The following is a 17,845-nucleotide window of genomic DNA, read 5'->3' as shown; positions in this document are numbered from 1 at the left end:
GTGCAACAGGCCGGTGGCGAAGGGGTTAATAGGAGCCAGAGTCGGCTCGTCATTATCCAAAGGCAAAGGTGAAGGAAACCTCAGTCTCTGAGTAGACTGACGAGGCGAACGCCAGGGAGTAGGTGCTTGGTGCTCAGAGGTTGGCTCTGGGTGGGTATTCAGGAGCTGGTGCAGGGAGCTCGGGAACAGGCGCCGGGTGCTCAGGAAGTGGCGCCAGACGTTTGGCAGCAGACGTCGGGCGCTTATGAGTCATCACTGTGCACTTGGGAGCCACGTGAGGGCACTCAGCCATTGGCTGTTCAAGAGATAAGGCCTCTGGACTGTCCCATGTAGACGAAAGTGGACGTTGATGGACACTGGCAGGGACAGAATGGTTCACAGTATAACTACTGGTACTAGGCTTCTTATATCGCTTAGCGGGAAGTGGATCTGGATGGCGACAACATCCTCGGAAGGGCGCTTAAGCAGTCGGGAAGAGTCTAGGGTACAGTACCGTTTTTGGCGTCTCCTGTCCACGCCAGAGGCTTCGGAAGAGCTTGAAGATAACTGACGCACCTCCAAAGACAAACCTTTCTCATGGCTGTCAGCCAACACCTGGGATTGTGCAACAGGAGCAGCTCAGGGGCGGCTAACCGTGGGCAAACCCCAACAACCTCCCTTGGACTTCCGGTATGTCTTCTCCCAGGTTCAGGGGAGCAGGACAGTGAACTTGGTCTAGTAGAACCGGTGGGATGGATAGCCACCTCCTCCACTTGCACTGCACTCTCACTTGTCGCTTTCTCCACAAATACTTTATCCATTATCACTTTGAGTGACGCCCCTAACTCTGCCACTGTATTTACCACACGGTTCATCTTTTTACCACACCTGGATTCGAGACTGGTATTAGGGTCGGAAGCAAGGGAGCCAGGCATGGGAGTAGGAGGTTCAATAGCAGAAGGGCAAGGAATAGGAGGAAAAGTAGGAAAAGGAGTAGAAGGGAGAGCAATAGGGATAGCCTCTAAACTAGGTTTGGGGGTAATTTCCAGACTATGAGAACATCTCTCGGCTCTAAAAGCCCCTTTCCTTTCCCTATCACTCTCTAATTTGTCTATGTGAGACTTTAGGGTTTTCCACTGCTAACTGTCCCATGAGGAACATTCATTACAAGTTTTCTCCGTTACTACACTCTTGCCCCCTACATTTGGTACAGATGGAATGAGAATCATAACAAGCCTTTGTTAGCCTAGTCTTACACCCTTTGCCGCAATAGCGAATACTCAAATTGCTAGAATTGGACATACTATAATTCACCAAAAAACTAGGGAACTAACACAAAAATTGATAATAAACTATCCAAAGCTTGCTGGCTACCAAAATAAAGTAATTGTTCAACGAAAACTGCAAAGACAACTGAATAAACCATAAAATAAGGTGTTGCAAATGGCACCGATGTGTGCAGTAGAGCTGGCAAGGACAAACTGAGCCTACCTGCTGGTTTGTTTCCCGTGTTCCTTGATAGTGGGCGGCACCTATACCTACACAAAACAGTAAGCTCTACTGTGAATTTTTAAAAAAGCTGCCGTGCAAGGTAGAAACATTAGCTATGTAATTACTTGGTAAGTTACTTATATGAAAGTTTAGTTTAATAAATAAAGAGCATGTCATTAATCATTCAGAGTAGGTCACTAAACATTAACTTAGCTTTGGGAGAGTTTTTTCCCATAGCCACATAATATTTCTCTTTAGTACAAAATGCATTCACGAGCTGTAAAGTTAGTTTAATAAATAAAGAGTATGTCATTAATCATTCAAAGAGTAGGTCACTAAACATTCACTTAGCTATGGGGGAGCTCCTTTTCCCCCCTGCCCAACTTTTTTATGGATGATCAAAAACTCATACTAATTATAAATGAATGCTGTATTATAGGAAACTTACTTAAACCTGAGCCAAATGAAAAAATAAATTACAGTACCTATCATGTGCAAAATAAAAGAGGAAAAATCTCACTGACCCATTCTGAACCTTGAGCTGGTGTCTTGGATTTTGTGAATGCTTTTTCTCCAAGGCGGCTCTGTACCACCACTTGAACAATTTTCTGTGACAAGATTTTTGTGAGACGAGCAAGTTCACGTCGGTCTTCTGAGCTGAGATGACGGCCAGACATCTTTAGGCTTACTCCCAACACTTCATTCTTTTGTTATTTAAGACCTATTCAATGCTTGAAGGATGAAAAGATTGTCTTACTAAGCCTAGGGATCTTAGGTAATTCTGAAACCTAAATCACTCACAAACAAATTTTTCAAGTACAGTTTTAAAACACTGGTTGCTCATTTCTGCTCTGTGCTCTCAAATGAGTGGCATAGAACTATTACAGCAGCAACCTAATGACCTTTTTTTCTAGAATTTTGACAGCAGAAATCCACATCCACACTGCACTGATCCACGATTTGCCCAACATGATGCCAAGACTGAAATTAAAAATATGCATTAATACTACTAATCAACTGAAATTCAAAGAATGTAATGGTCTCATGAATGTAATTCATATTAAAAGTCTTCCGAAAATGATTACTTTGACATGAAAAAGACCAAATTTCCATACCCTTATGAGTATACCTGAAAATTACTTCAAAAGCCAAAGGAGCAGGCAATCTGATACCCTTTTCTTGCCCAGGCGTCACAATATTTAGGTTATTGATGCCGTAATAAATTTAAATGGAAAACTTAAAATAAATAAGTTTAAAAAGAATTTCATATAAAAATATCTAAAAAAAATATGTACATAATCAAACTATCAATACTTACATATACTTTATATGTATAATTTAAATTTTGTTGAGGAGGCCCGCCTCCCACATAAAGCTACAACTGCCCTATTTCACAATGGATTGTATCTACAATAAAATGACCTTCTCTGTCACAACCCCAGGGCAGGAACCTACATTTCAAATTCCCAAGGCTGGGACTCCCAACCAGCAAATGTCTTACAGTCAAGGCACGATAGTCATCGCAAAATGGAGGATTTTCACGGGACATCAAGAACCCATGAGTGAGTCTTGTATGTCCAATCCTCATTCTGCATAACATAGTTTCTTGTCTCCTTAGCATATCCAGATATGACCAAGGAGACACTGATAACGCAATACACGTATTCGTTTACATTACACGTAATTATATTTTTCTTTGACCTGTGGAATACTCAGTTATTCACAAAAAACATGACTTTTTCTCATAAGCAAATGGTGGAACTCTTTTCAGTTCTGTGATAGGATCTATTGGCTTTGGTTGAGATTTTACTATTACAGTACACGCAGTCCCTGGTTAATGGAGGGCTTAGTTAATGGCAATCTGGTTTTATGGGGCTTGTCAAGTGGCAATTTTCGAAAATCAGCACAGATTTTCGGTTAACATCACACCCCCAGAACAGAACCCCCGCCGATAACCGAGGACTGCCTGTATTGAGGTGCCTCATCTTGTCTTCACTGAATTGGTTGAGGAGGTTGATGCTTCCACCAAAATGGTCAAGGGCGGGCATTCAACACAGACTCTCATAGATTACAAGTGATTCAGAGCGTGTCTGTGAACATAGGACACAGGTTTGTGTTCATCATCTGCCAATACCAAGACTACTGGTGCAGCCCTTAAACACTGACCTTGACTATACAATAGTTCCAAGTTGAGAACAGGGAGTTATACCCAGCCAAGAGGCCCTTAAAACCAAATAAGCAAGAACGCATGGCTCACCTAAAAAATTCTCCCATAGTGTCAAGGAGCATCAGTGTGCAGACTCCAGTCCAAGTTGATCACGAATTATCACTGCATATTAATATACGTAGAATCATCTCAAGAATGCTCTCGTACAAATACATCTCAATGACATCAAGTCTGCTGAGTCTTGATAGACTAATTGATTTCTCATGAAAGAAAAACTGACGCACTAGTCTGCCCTGGTGGGTGCTCTCGGACGGTGAACACAATCGAACTTAGCAGTACCGTTCACCAAAAATTACAATTTGAACTTGATTCGTAACTACTCAAAATCATGGTCCACATTCCTGTAGAGTTATGGATAGAAGATCATGTGTACTATCATGCATGTGCACAATGGAAGACATTGATGAATCAGGAACTTCCCAAGAATTTACACAATCACGTGCAATTGGCTTGATAAGATACTCTGAAGTAACTTAGTACTACAAACTTCTGCACATGAACCCTCTGCTGTTTATGTTTAATCTGAGGATTGTGTACATGCATATTAGGAATTCAGGAATTCAGGCACCACCTAAGCGCCTGCACAATCAAGCGTAATACTGACTGTCATAATACCCTGCAGTATCATACTTGGGCAACCTGCTGCCTATACAGTACTGGGGGAAACAGCAGCGCTGACTGTTCTCTGAGTACCTCAGCAGAAGTACAACAGGGGACGAGTCTGGGATAGTCTCATGTTTCAGAGCCAGGTGTCAACCCTACCTACAGCAGACATCCCACCTGCATGTGAGCAAATGCTGTCACGAATTCCTGAAGAAGGAAGGCAGTCACTGAAAGCCCAATGGAACTTCTTGTGAGAGGGCTTCCTAGATCTCTTCTACTTCCCACAGATAGAAGAAGAGGCTGAAAAAGATGTGAAAAAGATGCGTTTCTTCACCTTACTCCATCCACTAATCTTACTCTTCTTGGGTACAGCAGAAGACACGTCAAGGTACGAAGTGTTACATGCAGTATAGCCTGTGCTTCACTGAAAGATTCAACACTGTTAACTAACCCTCCAAGGGAAATGTCAGCTTCCAGCATTACAGCTTTGATTCACTAGCAATCTTGCAAGCTGATTCAGGAGTCTCACAGGTACATAAGAAGTTTCCCACACAGAAACTCAACTTTATCAAGTGTGGTACTGAATTAACTTGTTCACCAGAGTTGATACCCTTGATCCTGAAAGTCTGTAGCCTGTAAAGCTGGGCGTGATATGCCACAAGAAATGCAGACAATCACAATGGGCCTAATTAATGTTGATCTTCAGGAGGGCCTTGTTGATAACACCCTGTTCTAAATGTTAGCAGCATTGTTGCACAGCTTTAATAAATGGTTTAGGGCCCTTGTGTAGAAAATTGTTCAATGACCTTCCTCACTTCCTTTCCTTACTATACTGGAATGTCCTTGTACACTGGGAAACACGAGACAATTATAGCCAACCCAACAGTTCACAGTACTGTACTTCACTTCCTCAATGAAGCCAGGAGTGAAGTGCTCCTGAAGGATAGAGCCATAATGCTGCCACAGCATTGACTTTTCTTTAAACATTTTTTTTCAATGACTGTAACACAATCACAGCTCCCTGGTATCAATCTGGAACTGCTGCTCTACAATGTATGTCATGCTTGTGGACAATGGTACCATTCAATAACTCAGCTGCATGCACCTTGACATGTGATGTTTCCTGGGGGAAACTGCCAATGATGCCTAGAGTCCTCATGTTGGATATGCTTGTCTCCTCAAAGATTAACTGATAAGCACATACAACGAACCTGATGCGTAACACTGATTGCTCCCTGTCAGCCCTAATAACATCCTTGCACGTTCAGAGTGGAGGATAACAGTTAATGCTATGAGAAACAATGGATATTTGATAACACAGGCCCCATGAGTTGTTTACAGCCTGATTAATAAATGTATTATTTGTAGAATGTTACGACGGACTACAGAAAAAAAGAGGATAGAATGAAAAAAGTACCACCATTCATCTAAGTACCAACAGATTATTTCAGTCCTTGGACAGTAAAGAAAAAGACGGGGAGTGATATTTACCTTGCTAGCATCAAGACCTATCCATCTAGAAACTGCTGCATCATTGGATAACTTCCTTTATCAATGCACTACAAAGATTCCAGGCTATCCTTGGAACTTTCAGGATCTTATGGTCAGAACAAGAAACCTAGAGTACTCTGTGGGAGCATGAAGAGAACTTGCTGCAGATGGGTAAGTTGCATCCTAAGGAAGTTAATATCTACCCAATCAAAGCTGTGATGTTTTCGTGTCTGTCACAAATCCCCCTTAAATCATTTAAGTGGATCCTGGAACTGTCACATACAAACAATAAGATCAGTATTAAAATGTTCTACATCTATATACAGGACTGCAACTTGATGATGAAGGAGTAAGAGCATCGATGACAGAAGTGTCTGCTACTGTCAACACTTGCTCTCAGGAATCTAGATGATCCCACTTCAACACTGCCAAATTCTAACCCCCTTATTACTATGAAATCTCAAGTTCTGATGACTCTACCAGGAAAGTTTGTCAGAGCAGATTTATATGTCACGAGGTAATGGAGAAGAATACAGTGGATAGAAAATCTGTCCTAGCAATGCTGGACAAAAGAATATTTGCAACAGTTGTAATTTAGAAAGAAATGGATGAAGATAGACATTTAAAGAAAGGACATATATTTTTGCTTAAAGGTGACAGTGTTCATCAATCTGCATGGAACTTTGAGAGAAACAGGTCTGTCTCTCTCAGAGAAAATGATCTAGTACAAAGTGCAGAGTTAGAAGCAGAAACCCTGACACCAAGGAAAATTCAGAGAACAACTGTAAACTCTGGAATGCCAAGCCACTAAACATGTACTGTTTTAGAGTATGAAGAGGACTGAAGTTGGGAACTCCACTGTCAAGGAGCTTTATTATGGGAATGTTGTACAGTAAAATTAATGTAACTTCACCTACAACAGGGCATTCTGTTCACAATGTTACTTTTGTTTAATATTAGTTTACTAGAGTTTTACTGTAATGTTGTAGTTAAAATATTACGCCACAAGTATCAGTCAATTTTTGTTAGTTTGGGAGTTATTTGTTCAGTGTCCTTTTGATAGATATGGTTATAGCACTGTTTGTCGTTTATATTTGGTGTTGTGTATATTATTATTTAGTGTTCTATTTAGTGTCTACTATGAATGTTATTCACAATTCATAGCATGTCTTATGTTGACTTAGTAATATATTTTTCATAATGAACTTTATTATTTGGGTGCTTACCCACTGTTAACCTCTTATCCACCAGGTGTGTTTCGAATGTTTAGCTCGTCAGAATTCTCCTTGACAGCCCACTAAATTGTGGGGAGGCTGGGTGCAGTCTACTTTAACAGTAGGTACGTAACTAGCTGCACTACCCACCATCCTCTTCTCAATGCGGGACTCAGCTAATAATATAAATAAAATAAATTTTTGATAATGAAATTTATTATTTGTAGACAAAATCCTCTCAGCCAGTCGAGCTACAGGTTTCTTGCAAGAAACCCAAAACATTCTTAGTTGATCTGGAATCCTTTCTGGATCTTACCGCCACCAGATGTTGGATTCCATTCAGGGAACAAGGCTCTCTCATGCGCATGCAGCGAAGAGCAGCCTTGTGGAGAAGACCACTTCAATTCGGCCTGAATGAAACCAAAGCAGCGTGAGGGAACCCCTGTGCCTGCGTCCGAACTCCCTATAAAATGACAGTCGCTAAAAATAAATACCTTTCTGATATAGAGGTACGCTCCTATACAATATACAGTGGACCCCCGCTTTTATGCATTTCACTTTTTTACGCTTCACTTTGTCGTGGATTTTTGTGGGACATATCTTTCAATTTTACACGGGAACTTTCACCAATTCGCAAATTTTTTCATAGAGCAATATTCACTAATTACTGTATTTTCATGACTAAATACATTTTTATGATAAAAAATGATTTACTAATTTTCAAATACTGATATTAATGTAAACATAGCAAAATATCTATAAAACATTTAATACAAATTAAATCAATCTTTGATACAAATTAAATGCATCTGTCTTACAGAACGTCTGACCACTAATTCTGACAGATAAGAGAGAGATTGATATTTTATCATGTATGTTTACTGTATTTGCTTTGTACAGTAAAGTTTTATAGATAAATGTGATGTTACTTTGTCATTCATTTTTTCATATTATCCATGCTATAATTACAGGCAGTCCATGGTTAATAGCGGGCTTGGTTAACAGTGGTCCAGTTTTATGGGGCTTGTTGAGCGACAAAAATCGGCAATTTTTTGGCGCTGAAAATCTCAGGTTTCCGCTTAACGGCGCTGATAATTGAGTATTGGTGCCGATACATACCTAACAGAGGCGCCGATAACCGAAAATCGGCGGTTTTTGGCGCCGATAAGCCCTGAATATTCAGTTATCGGAGATTTTCGGTTATCATCACACCCTCAGAACGGAACCCCCGCCGATAACAGGGACTTCCTGTATACAACTTTTTGAATTTCAATAAAAGCAGACTAGAAAATAAAATCAAAATAATTAGCAAATCATCGTACGTAAATCTGTTAAGCTCATTCCCGGGTGAGGAGCCTCAGCATGAGCTTCACAAGTTTCCGATGACTCACTGATTATTTTCATTTTATTTTCCAGTCTGCTTTTATTGAAATGCAGAGTTGTATAATTATAGCATGGAAAATATGAAAAAATGAACGACAAAGTAACATCTCATTCATCTATAAAACTATGCTGTACAAAACAAATAAACATACATGCATAAAAAATCAATCTCTCTCTTATCTCAGAGAGAGAGAGAGAGAGAAAAAGAGAGAGAAACAAAAATACATATACACATTAAAAATATTTAATACACTAGTGACAGTAATTGTTTTTACCAAAGTAAAAGGAAAAAGACTTCAATACTATGAGAGAAAATGGTAACTTGATTAGTGGTCAAACTTTCTGCAAGACGATTTAATTTATATTAAAGATTTAATTTGTATTAAAAGTTTTATAGATATTTTGCTGTATTTACATTAATATTTGAAAATTAATAAATCATTGTTACAAGCATTTTAGGGGTGTATATACTCGGGAACATTTGTACGGGGGTAATCTAAGATGACTTTGGGTGTTTTGGGGTTATGGTTTGGGGTGTATTTTTTGTTTGAAATGATATAAAATTGTTTTAGTATGATAATTTAAGGTATATTTTTTTTGAACTATTAAATCTGGCATTGAACTGTTAAAATCACAATTTTTTAAAAGTAAATCTTATTCTTCCTCACTATACAAACCTGAGGTCCTTTACATTAGGAATTACTCATAGCGAAGCTGGAAACAGCCGCTGAACTTTCAAACAAGGTAGTTAGGCAGTTAACTACTGTCCGGCAGGCGGGAGTCCCGCCTGCTCGGATGTAAACATTCTAATTTGCCTTTTGGCCCATGTGTCAGAATGAGGGGTGGCATGAGGGGGGCATAAAATGTAATGTAAAGGACTCAGGTTTGTATAGTTAGGAAGAATACAATTTACTTTTAAAAATTGTGATTTGTTCCCACACAATACACAAACCATCGGTCCTTTATATTAGGAAGACTCACTGGTTGGAGGGAGGAATCTGAGTTAGTCTCCTGAATTGACTGGAGTTCACCACACCTGGGATTCTCTTCCTGGTCGACAGAGCAAGGAAGGGAAACCTGCCTCTGACGAACTGATCGGGGTGTGGTAACACATGATCAACTGTCAGACTTCTGGGCCTTTTTGTAAGAGGGAGGTAAATGTAACTTCATACAGAAATGGGCTAGGATGAACCTTAAAAGTTGGAGACAGTAAAGCAAGCACAAGCACTGGGTTTGTCTTATTATCAGGATCTCCTTCCTCCCCTTGCTAGAGGAAGGAGCAGGTTTGCTTCTATATTCCTGGAAGGGAAAAATAGAACAGAAACGGAAGCTCGATGTATAGGCTTACCTGCATTGACCGCCTGATCCACTTGTAACGGCTCCAGTCCACTCTGTGCCCGAAGGGGAGACAAAGGATGAGAGGGAGAAGAAGGAAAGGCCAGTCACTCCTGCATTCATTCTCACATCCACAGCCGAACATCTTAGGCGAGAAGCAACCCTGTCCTGTTAGAGAAGCCAGGTAAGCTTAACAACTTGTTGAGCAGCCATCACAGGTCCCAAGGAAAAAGTGTTCCAAGGACTTGTGGGCAATATCCCAAAGGCAGAACGAGGTGACAGCAGTCTGTCGAGACAACACCCCTGCTTTCAATACCTGAGAAACTGACAGGTTCTTCCGGAATGCAAGGGTCGGACCAATGTCCCTGACTTCGTGAGCTCTCTGGCGGAAGGTACTGGTGTCGTCTCCGCCAGCAACTGTGTACGCTCTCCTGATTGTTTCACGAAGCCAGAAAGAAATCATGTTCTTGGACACTTCTTTCTTGGACGAGCCAGTGCTAACGAAGAGTCGTCGACACTCAGGCCGGAGATGACAAGTCTTCTTCAGATAGCGCCGCACAATGCTAAGGGGACAAAGTAGCATTTCGTTTAGGTCATTATCTACAAAGTCCTCTAGGGAGGGAACCATGAAGGACTTGAATCTAGTGTCAGGGACCAATGGGTTATGAGTCTTCGCTACGAAATCCGGGACGAAATCGAGCATAACCGATCGCCATTCCCTCGAGTGTTTAACGTTGAAGGAAAGTCCATGCAGTTCTCCTATTCTCTTCACCAATGCTAGGGCAAGCAGAAAGACAGGATTGAGGGTCAGCTCTCTGTCTGATGACTCTCGTAAAGGCTTGAACGGTGCACGAGTCAGGCTCCTCAAAACGAGTCACATCCCACACAGGGGGCCTGAGGTCCCTGGGTAGGCAAGACCTTTCGAAGCTTCTCATCAGTAGCGAAATCTTGAGGAAAGATGAGATGTCTACACCTTTTAGCCGCAAGGCTAGACCGAGTGCACCCCTACAGCCTTTTACAGCTGAAACAGAGAGAAGCTTCTCTCAGTGAAGGAAGATGAGGAAGTCCGCAACCTGCTGAACAGAAGCTCCAACCGGAGAGAGACCCCGTCTACAACACTAACCACAAAAGATGGCCCACTATCCCTGGTATACAGCTGCAGAGGACTGTCTGAAGTATCCAGCCATCTCTGTTGCTGTGTGGCACGAAAAGCCTCTCACTAGCAAGAGATGCTGGATAACCAGCCGTGAAGACACAGGGACTGCACTGCCACATGGTACTGCTCTACATGGGGTTGACACAGCAGGTTGGGCCAGGGAGGAATCTCTCTCAGTGCCTCGGACAGCAGAGCTAGCAGGTCAGGATACCAGATGGCCAGAATCATCCTGAGATTCAGGGTGACCAACACCTGGTGGATCACTCTGCGAATCAGACAAAGCAGAGGGAAGGTGCAGACGTTGAGGTTGTCCCACGGGTGCTGAAAAGCGTCCTTCGCAGCGGCCCATGTGTTCGGCAGGACTGAACAGAAGACCCAAAGTTTTCTGTTGTGCTGGGTGGTGAACAGATCTATGATTAGATGCCCCCACAGATCGAACCACCTCCCCGTGATGTCTGAGTGCGTGCCGGGGGACCACTCTGTCCCTATCACTTGATTCTGGCGGCTGAGCTTGTCTGCCACTACATTCCTCTTGCCTGGAACTTATCTGGCTGACAGCCCCACTGAGTGAGCCACTGCCCACTCATGCATCTGCATTGTCACTAAAGAAGCGGAAAGATATGAGACCCCGTTTGTTGACATATGCCACTACCATGGTGTTGTCGCTCAAGAAAACCATGGAGTGTCCCATCACTTGATCCTGAAACTCTTGGAGGGCCAGGAAGGCCGCCTTGAGTTCCAGGATGTTGATGTGAAGGCGCTTATTGTCTCAGTTTCACACTCCTGAAGTCAGCAACTACTCCAGGTGTGCAGCCCATCCCTTGGTCGATGCGTCTGAGAACAGAAGCCTGTCCAGAGGGGGAGTAAGCAGGCATACTCCTATTAAGAGGTCCTGTCGTCCAACCACCAGTCTAGATCCTCTCTCACTTCCCCCGAGAGAGGAATGAGAAAGGATTGAAGGCCTTGAGACTGGGACCAGTACAGTACTCCTTCAGTCTCCACTGAGAGGGAACGAAGGTGAAGATGCCCATGAGGGACCAACTTCTCCAACGACAACAGGTGACCGATAATGACTTGCCATTGTCGAGCTGGCTGCTCCCGTTGAGACAGGAACAGCTCTGCTGCCTTCTGAAAGTGCTGACATGAGAGTCCGAGGGAAAGACTCTTGCTACTACTGTATCTATCAGCATGCCCAGGTACCTTATCATCTGCTTGGGGGTGACATCGGACTGCTCGAGATTTATCACAATCCCCAGATCATGGCAAAACTCGAGGGGTTGATCCCTGTCCTGAAACGAAGGCGAGCGGGAGCTCGTTAGGACAAGCCAAACTCTGAGATACCTCAACAGAAGTATCCTGAACCATAACCACTTAAAAACACCAATACTCAACCATAACCAAAAGACTGGAGGGTACTCCAAGTACGTAGTACTCCCAAGCTCTCCAAAACTCAGCACCTTAAGCAAGGCGAAGAGCTTAAAGAAAGGACATCGCTTTCTATGTTTCCTTCCCCAACACCACTCCAGCTGCATAAAACGGACCCAAAGTACTGCGCTGATCGTACGTCGTCTTGATATCCCTTAAATAATGCGATGCAAACACCAACTTGCACTTCCAAGATGTCACTTGTACAACTGACGTAAGGGATAGATTGTGCTTCAACGCCAAAGATGTAGCGACTGCTCTTATCTCATAGGGTTTTACCTTTTAAGATGAGTGATTCTTCATTCACCATGGAATGTGCTTCGGAAATCAGATCCCTCAGAAAAAATGCCAGGGCATTCTTAGACAGGGGTCTAGAGGGATATTTCACAGAACACCAAAGGTTTCTTGAAGTACCACGAATGTCCTCTGTTCTGTAAAGATAAAACTTAAAGGTCCCTACTGGACAGAGAGTTCTTTCTTCTTCAGATGGACCCACTATCTCGGATAAGTTCTTGATCATAAAAGAACGATGCCATGGATTCCATGGCGATTCGTTCTTAGCCCGAAAGTCTAGGGAAAGGGAGCAAACTGCATTCCCCTGAGAAAATCCTATGTTTCTGTCTAAAGCATGGATTTCACTGGACCTCTTAGCAGTGGCCAAGGTGACCAAAAAAAGTTTTCCTGGTTAGATCCCTTAAAGAGATAGATTGCATGGGCTCAAAACGTGAACTGGAAAGCCACTTAAGGACCACGTCTAAGTTCCAGGACAGCAAAGGTTTTCCTTTAGGCTTTCCAGTGTCAAAGGACTTAATAAGGTCGGACAAATCCTGATTCAATGATAAGTCCATTCCTTTATGGCGGAAAACTGAGCTAAGCATAGCTCTGTATCCTTTAATGGTAGAGGTGGAAAGTCCTTTAGCAGAGCGTAGGAGCAGATCATGTACGAGTGCCCAAAGGGAAACTCCAGAGAGGCCAGGATATCTAGCACCAATGGAGAAAGGTATCCAGTATCCAGACATCACTGTTGCTCTGCCTTCACAATGCTCGCTGTCAACCTGAAGAATAAAGCAAAGACAATTAGTAGAGGGAGACTCCTCTCATTCTGAAGGAGGATTGTCCATTGAAACGAGAGGAGGCTCCTGCGAGAAGTATGTCTCGAGCGGCCCCCTCCCATGATGATCTTCACCCGATGGCGAGTGAAGGTGACAAAGGGGAGAACTCCCCCAAGGGGGAGCAAGAGGCAGCTCACAAGGGGGAGAACTAAGGAGGAATCACAAGCAAGAGCGCCGTCGGAGGCATAAATCCAACTTCCGACATCTCTGCGGCTCCCCCCTCCCCACCATTCTCCCAGTATGCAGCCTAGGCGACCAAGAACAAAACAGCAGTCAGGACAAGGAGCATGATCGCATGTCTGCACAGCATGATGGCCGAAAGCAAATTGAAATTTTTACATCCAGGCAGGCAGGACTCCCGTCTACCAGATGGTAGTTACTGTCTAACCACCTTGTTCAAGAGTTTTTAACGGCCGTTTCCAGCTTCACTGTAAGTAATTCCTAATGTAAAGGACCGATGGTTTGTATATCATCTAGGAACAATGAAGTTTTGTCACCAATCTTTAATGGTATTACATTTTATACAGGTAAATGTATAATGGAAATTTTACCCTTCAAATATCATCAAAGTTTAATATCAAATTAATTACATATTAAAGTAAAATAACAAAATAACTTTATATACTGGTTGTAACAGGAACCTGTGACAAAACAGTTGCCTTGTCTCTTTTATTTTCATTTCTAAATTTTTATGCATATTACACTCATTCCTATTTGTGCCCCACCTTAACAAAGCCTACACATTTGCCTGTTTATTGATTCTAGCAAGCACACACTTAAAAGATATAATGGAGTCCTATTCCCAAAACATCCTTGTTTAAATTCCCACATCTAATTTCCTTTAAAATCTCTTTAAATGGAATACAAAAGCAAGTCTCGTGCACTGCCTAAAGAAATGACAGACACTAACCCCTTCAGGAAGTTAAGACCCTTCCTGTTATTTTTGACATGCCTGACAAATACAAGGCAAGGGGCATGAAACCATAAAAATTGCACTGGCATACTGGTTCTGGTATGCAGTAACCTCCAGTATTACAAGTCTAAGTATTGAGGTCTGCTCCAAAAGGCTCTCCTTCCTCCAATGAAACATTGTAACTGGTGGCTACCCAAACATATTTTATTAAAACATAATTGGGACTTCATGCCCACTGCAAAGCTGCCACATTGTCATCATGAAGAAAATTATTACTGAAGCACTAACAACTTCCGTACCTTTGTCTAGCAGCAATCATTCCATGCTAATATCTTACGGTGATGAACAAGAATAAATACCATCTCTGTTACCAAAGGTTACATACTCTTCAAATCCCCCAAAAAGGTTTGCAGTTGCTGTTTCAACAATGGTACAGCCTATCACTGACCTTATGACTTGTCCTCATTTTATACTCACCATGGTTACACAAGTCTGGGGCCTGGTACATCTAGGGGTAGATCTAAGTACTAGCCCCGCGGCGGCGATTTCCTTCTAACTTGACCTTTTCTACAGTTTTTTGGTCGCTGATTATGGATTTACCTTCAATTTATGTCGCACGAATTTAATTAACCTGTAATTAACCCCTGAAGTCCATCCAACAGGGGGTTTCCATACGTGATCTTCACAAGACAGAGCACGGGTACGTCTGTTTGGAATGATTCATATCCCGTCTGGCAAGTGCAATAACTCGTTAATGTATGGGTAACCCCCCCGGGCCAGTACTATACTTGGCGAAGGGACATTCCATCCCCCCGATGCCAGTACTAAACACGGCGAAATGCATTTAACTCCCTGCTGTTGGCCAACGGCTCCCTCTCGTTTTTCCCCTCCGGAGGGCGCCTCCTCAACGTAAACATGTCCGCTCCATTTCTGTGTTCTCCCCCACCCAAAACCCCGACTTCCCACAGTCCCCCTTTACTGCTGAGTAGAGTTAGGGGGCAAATAGCAGTTTAATCAAACAAACCCACCGCTAGTACCCCTAAAAGTGTCATAAATATCACCTAGGATAACAGTACATCAATTTTAATCCAACCAATCATAAATATCAATGAAAAACGGCGATGCCAAAGCCTAGGATAGCCTAAGCCCAGACCTACTGTAACCTTCTGGCAACAGGCACCTGACCAAAAAAGGTCCCTCAAAATCTATACGAGGACGACATAAGGCCACGAGTCACTAAACCTCACCACTCTCAAGGATAGATGGAGGCTGCGTTGCCCTGGCTAATGGGTGGAAGTTTCATTCTGGGCAAGGCCTACCCGTTGCAGTGGGCAAACAATTAATCCGGCTCACAATCCAACGACAATTCACGGGGCAGCACAACAATCAAGTCGGTAGTTTTCCCGTCGTAAGAAAAACGTAAGAACGAGGGAGTCGAACTGCTCCCACCTGCGCTGCCATATTATTCACGTCCACAAATCACAACCACAAGTGGCGGTATAGGGATTCGCACTCGCTGGCGATCTGCACGTGACCCTAATGAAATCCCGAACAGAAACACCCGAAAAGAAAGATGGGAAACGCCTCGTTAATGGGAAAATCACTATGACGGAGTGGCCACCCGACTCACCATTTGTTTACATCTCCGAACTCGAGTCGGTCGGTTAGTTTACCAGAACCGTCGACCAGCGACGACGATCGTCGGGGAGTGCTCGACAAATGTTCCACGGTTTTGACTAGTTTCTTGTGCCTGAAAACACTCCAGTGCCTTTGTTTTCATCACAAACTCGCTCATTTGGGTTAACGAAAAGTCAAAATCATCTGTCTCGTTTAAAATTTTCACGCCCGTCATAACTGAAAGGGGGTCATTGAGATGCTATCAGCCAGGGGACGGGCTATGATACACTGATATACACAATCGTCGCTTATCTAAGAGAATAAAACTTATTGACAAGTTTCTTGTTATGACTCCCAAACTCACCAATAAGTCTTTTGTCTCGTTTAAGATTTTCACGCCCGTCATAAAACTCTATCAGCCAGGGGACAGGCTTGAACACTGATAACACAATCGGGTTAAAAGTTTCTTGTTAAATAAAACTCACTTAATTGGGTTAAAGAATAAGTCAAAATCATTTGTCTCGTTTCAAATTTGTACGTCCGTCATAACTGAAAAGACGGCTCATTAAGATGCTATCAGCCAGGGGACAGGCTATGATACACTGATATACACAATCGTCGCTTATCTCAGAAAATAAAACTTATGATCATTTTGCGAGGTTGTTTTAAATATTGATTCATGCTATAACATAACTGAAAACATCACATTTTACAACGTAGTTACCAGCATATTTGTGTATTCTAAACTGTTTGAGATAGCAAATCATCGTCGAAGTGCTAAGACTGTTTTTATATTTTTATTTTTGTTGGGGATTCATACACACATTCATACGTACACGATCTTTCTTCACAATACTGATCACACCAACAAAGTTAGCACGCAAATTAATCAAAGAAAATTGCACTATCACTTACGTCGATACAGTACGTAAAAAACTGAAACATTCCATTATATTTATACTTATAAGTACACACACAGTGTGTGTGTGTGTGTGTGTGTAGCTTTTTGTTGGAGGGGGATGTGGTTGTTGAAATGAATTGAATTGAATATAGAATTTAGGCCAAAGTCTAGCACTGAGACCAATGAGGTCATTCAGCCCTGAAACCAAAGTTGACAGTAAAAGTTTGAAAGGCGTAACAGGAAGAAAACCTCAAAGCAGTTGCGCTACGAATCAGTTGTTAGGAGAGGGTGGAAAGTAAGATAGAGGAAAGAGAATATGAAAGAGAACGATACAGTTTCCCAAGAAGAATATTAACAAGCACATTTGGGAGAGAGAAAAAGGGTGATGAAAAGGGTTTTATTTTATTATGTATTTGTAGCGTACACTGTGGATATAACTGCGAGTAGAGGAGTGGATCGTATAGTGAGCGAGATGTTGTGAGAAATGAGACTTAAAAATTCGGGGCTTAGACGGTAGGCTACATACTTTTGCCTAACATCAAGCGATGTAGAAAATGAAACTGAGCGAGATCAACTGTGACATTAAGAAACGTGGGGAAATGAAACAGCCTCAGTACAAAATTTGGCGGGCAACATAAGACAAATTAATGTGATCTGTTTGTACTGCGGCTCGGAAGGTCTTGCTGGGAACGCCCGCAAGCCTCGTAAGATCACCCTTTTCTCCAACGGTCAGACATTCAGACTTATCTTCCGTTACTTTCAACTGTTGTGTTTCCAAACTTTTCTTAACGTCACCCGTGATCTCACTCAATTTCTCCTGTGTATTTTCTACATTGCTTGATGTTAGGTAAAAGTATGTGCCGTCTAAGTCTCGAATTTCTAATATTTCATTTCTTACACCCTATCCACAGCACGATCAACGCCTCTGCCCACAATTATATCCGTTAACTTGATCTTCCATCCACTCTTTTTCATCGCCCTTTTCTTTTTCCCAGCTA

The 17,845-nt window shown here is 42.4% G+C and overlaps 1 protein-coding gene across 2 annotated transcripts in view; it reads right to left on the bottom strand.

The window, feature by feature from the left end:
* Atg13 (Autophagy-related 13) overlaps positions 1–16,092 on the bottom strand; it is an 81,224-nt gene extending 65,132 nt beyond the window's left edge. For both annotated transcript variants that reach the window (XM_067126484.1, XM_067126485.1), the window contains exons 1-2: positions 15,960–16,092; positions 1,995–2,451 (exon numbers count right to left, since the gene is read on the bottom strand). In XM_067126484.1, coding sequence (XP_066982585.1) covers positions 1,995–2,147 — 153 coding nt within the window. In that variant the 5' untranslated portion in view covers positions 2,148–2,451; positions 15,960–16,092. The remainder of the gene's footprint in view (positions 1–1,994; positions 2,452–15,959) is intronic.
* Between the last annotated feature and the right edge of the window lie 1,753 nt (positions 16,093–17,845).

Source organism: Macrobrachium rosenbergii, chromosome 24, assembly GCF_040412425.1.
Source record: "Macrobrachium rosenbergii isolate ZJJX-2024 chromosome 24, ASM4041242v1, whole genome shotgun sequence".
In the NCBI taxonomy this organism is placed as follows: domain Eukaryota; kingdom Metazoa; phylum Arthropoda; class Malacostraca; order Decapoda; family Palaemonidae; genus Macrobrachium; species Macrobrachium rosenbergii.
Note: the sequence above shows the minus strand (reverse complement) of the source record. Positions and strands in the feature narration are given on the sequence as shown.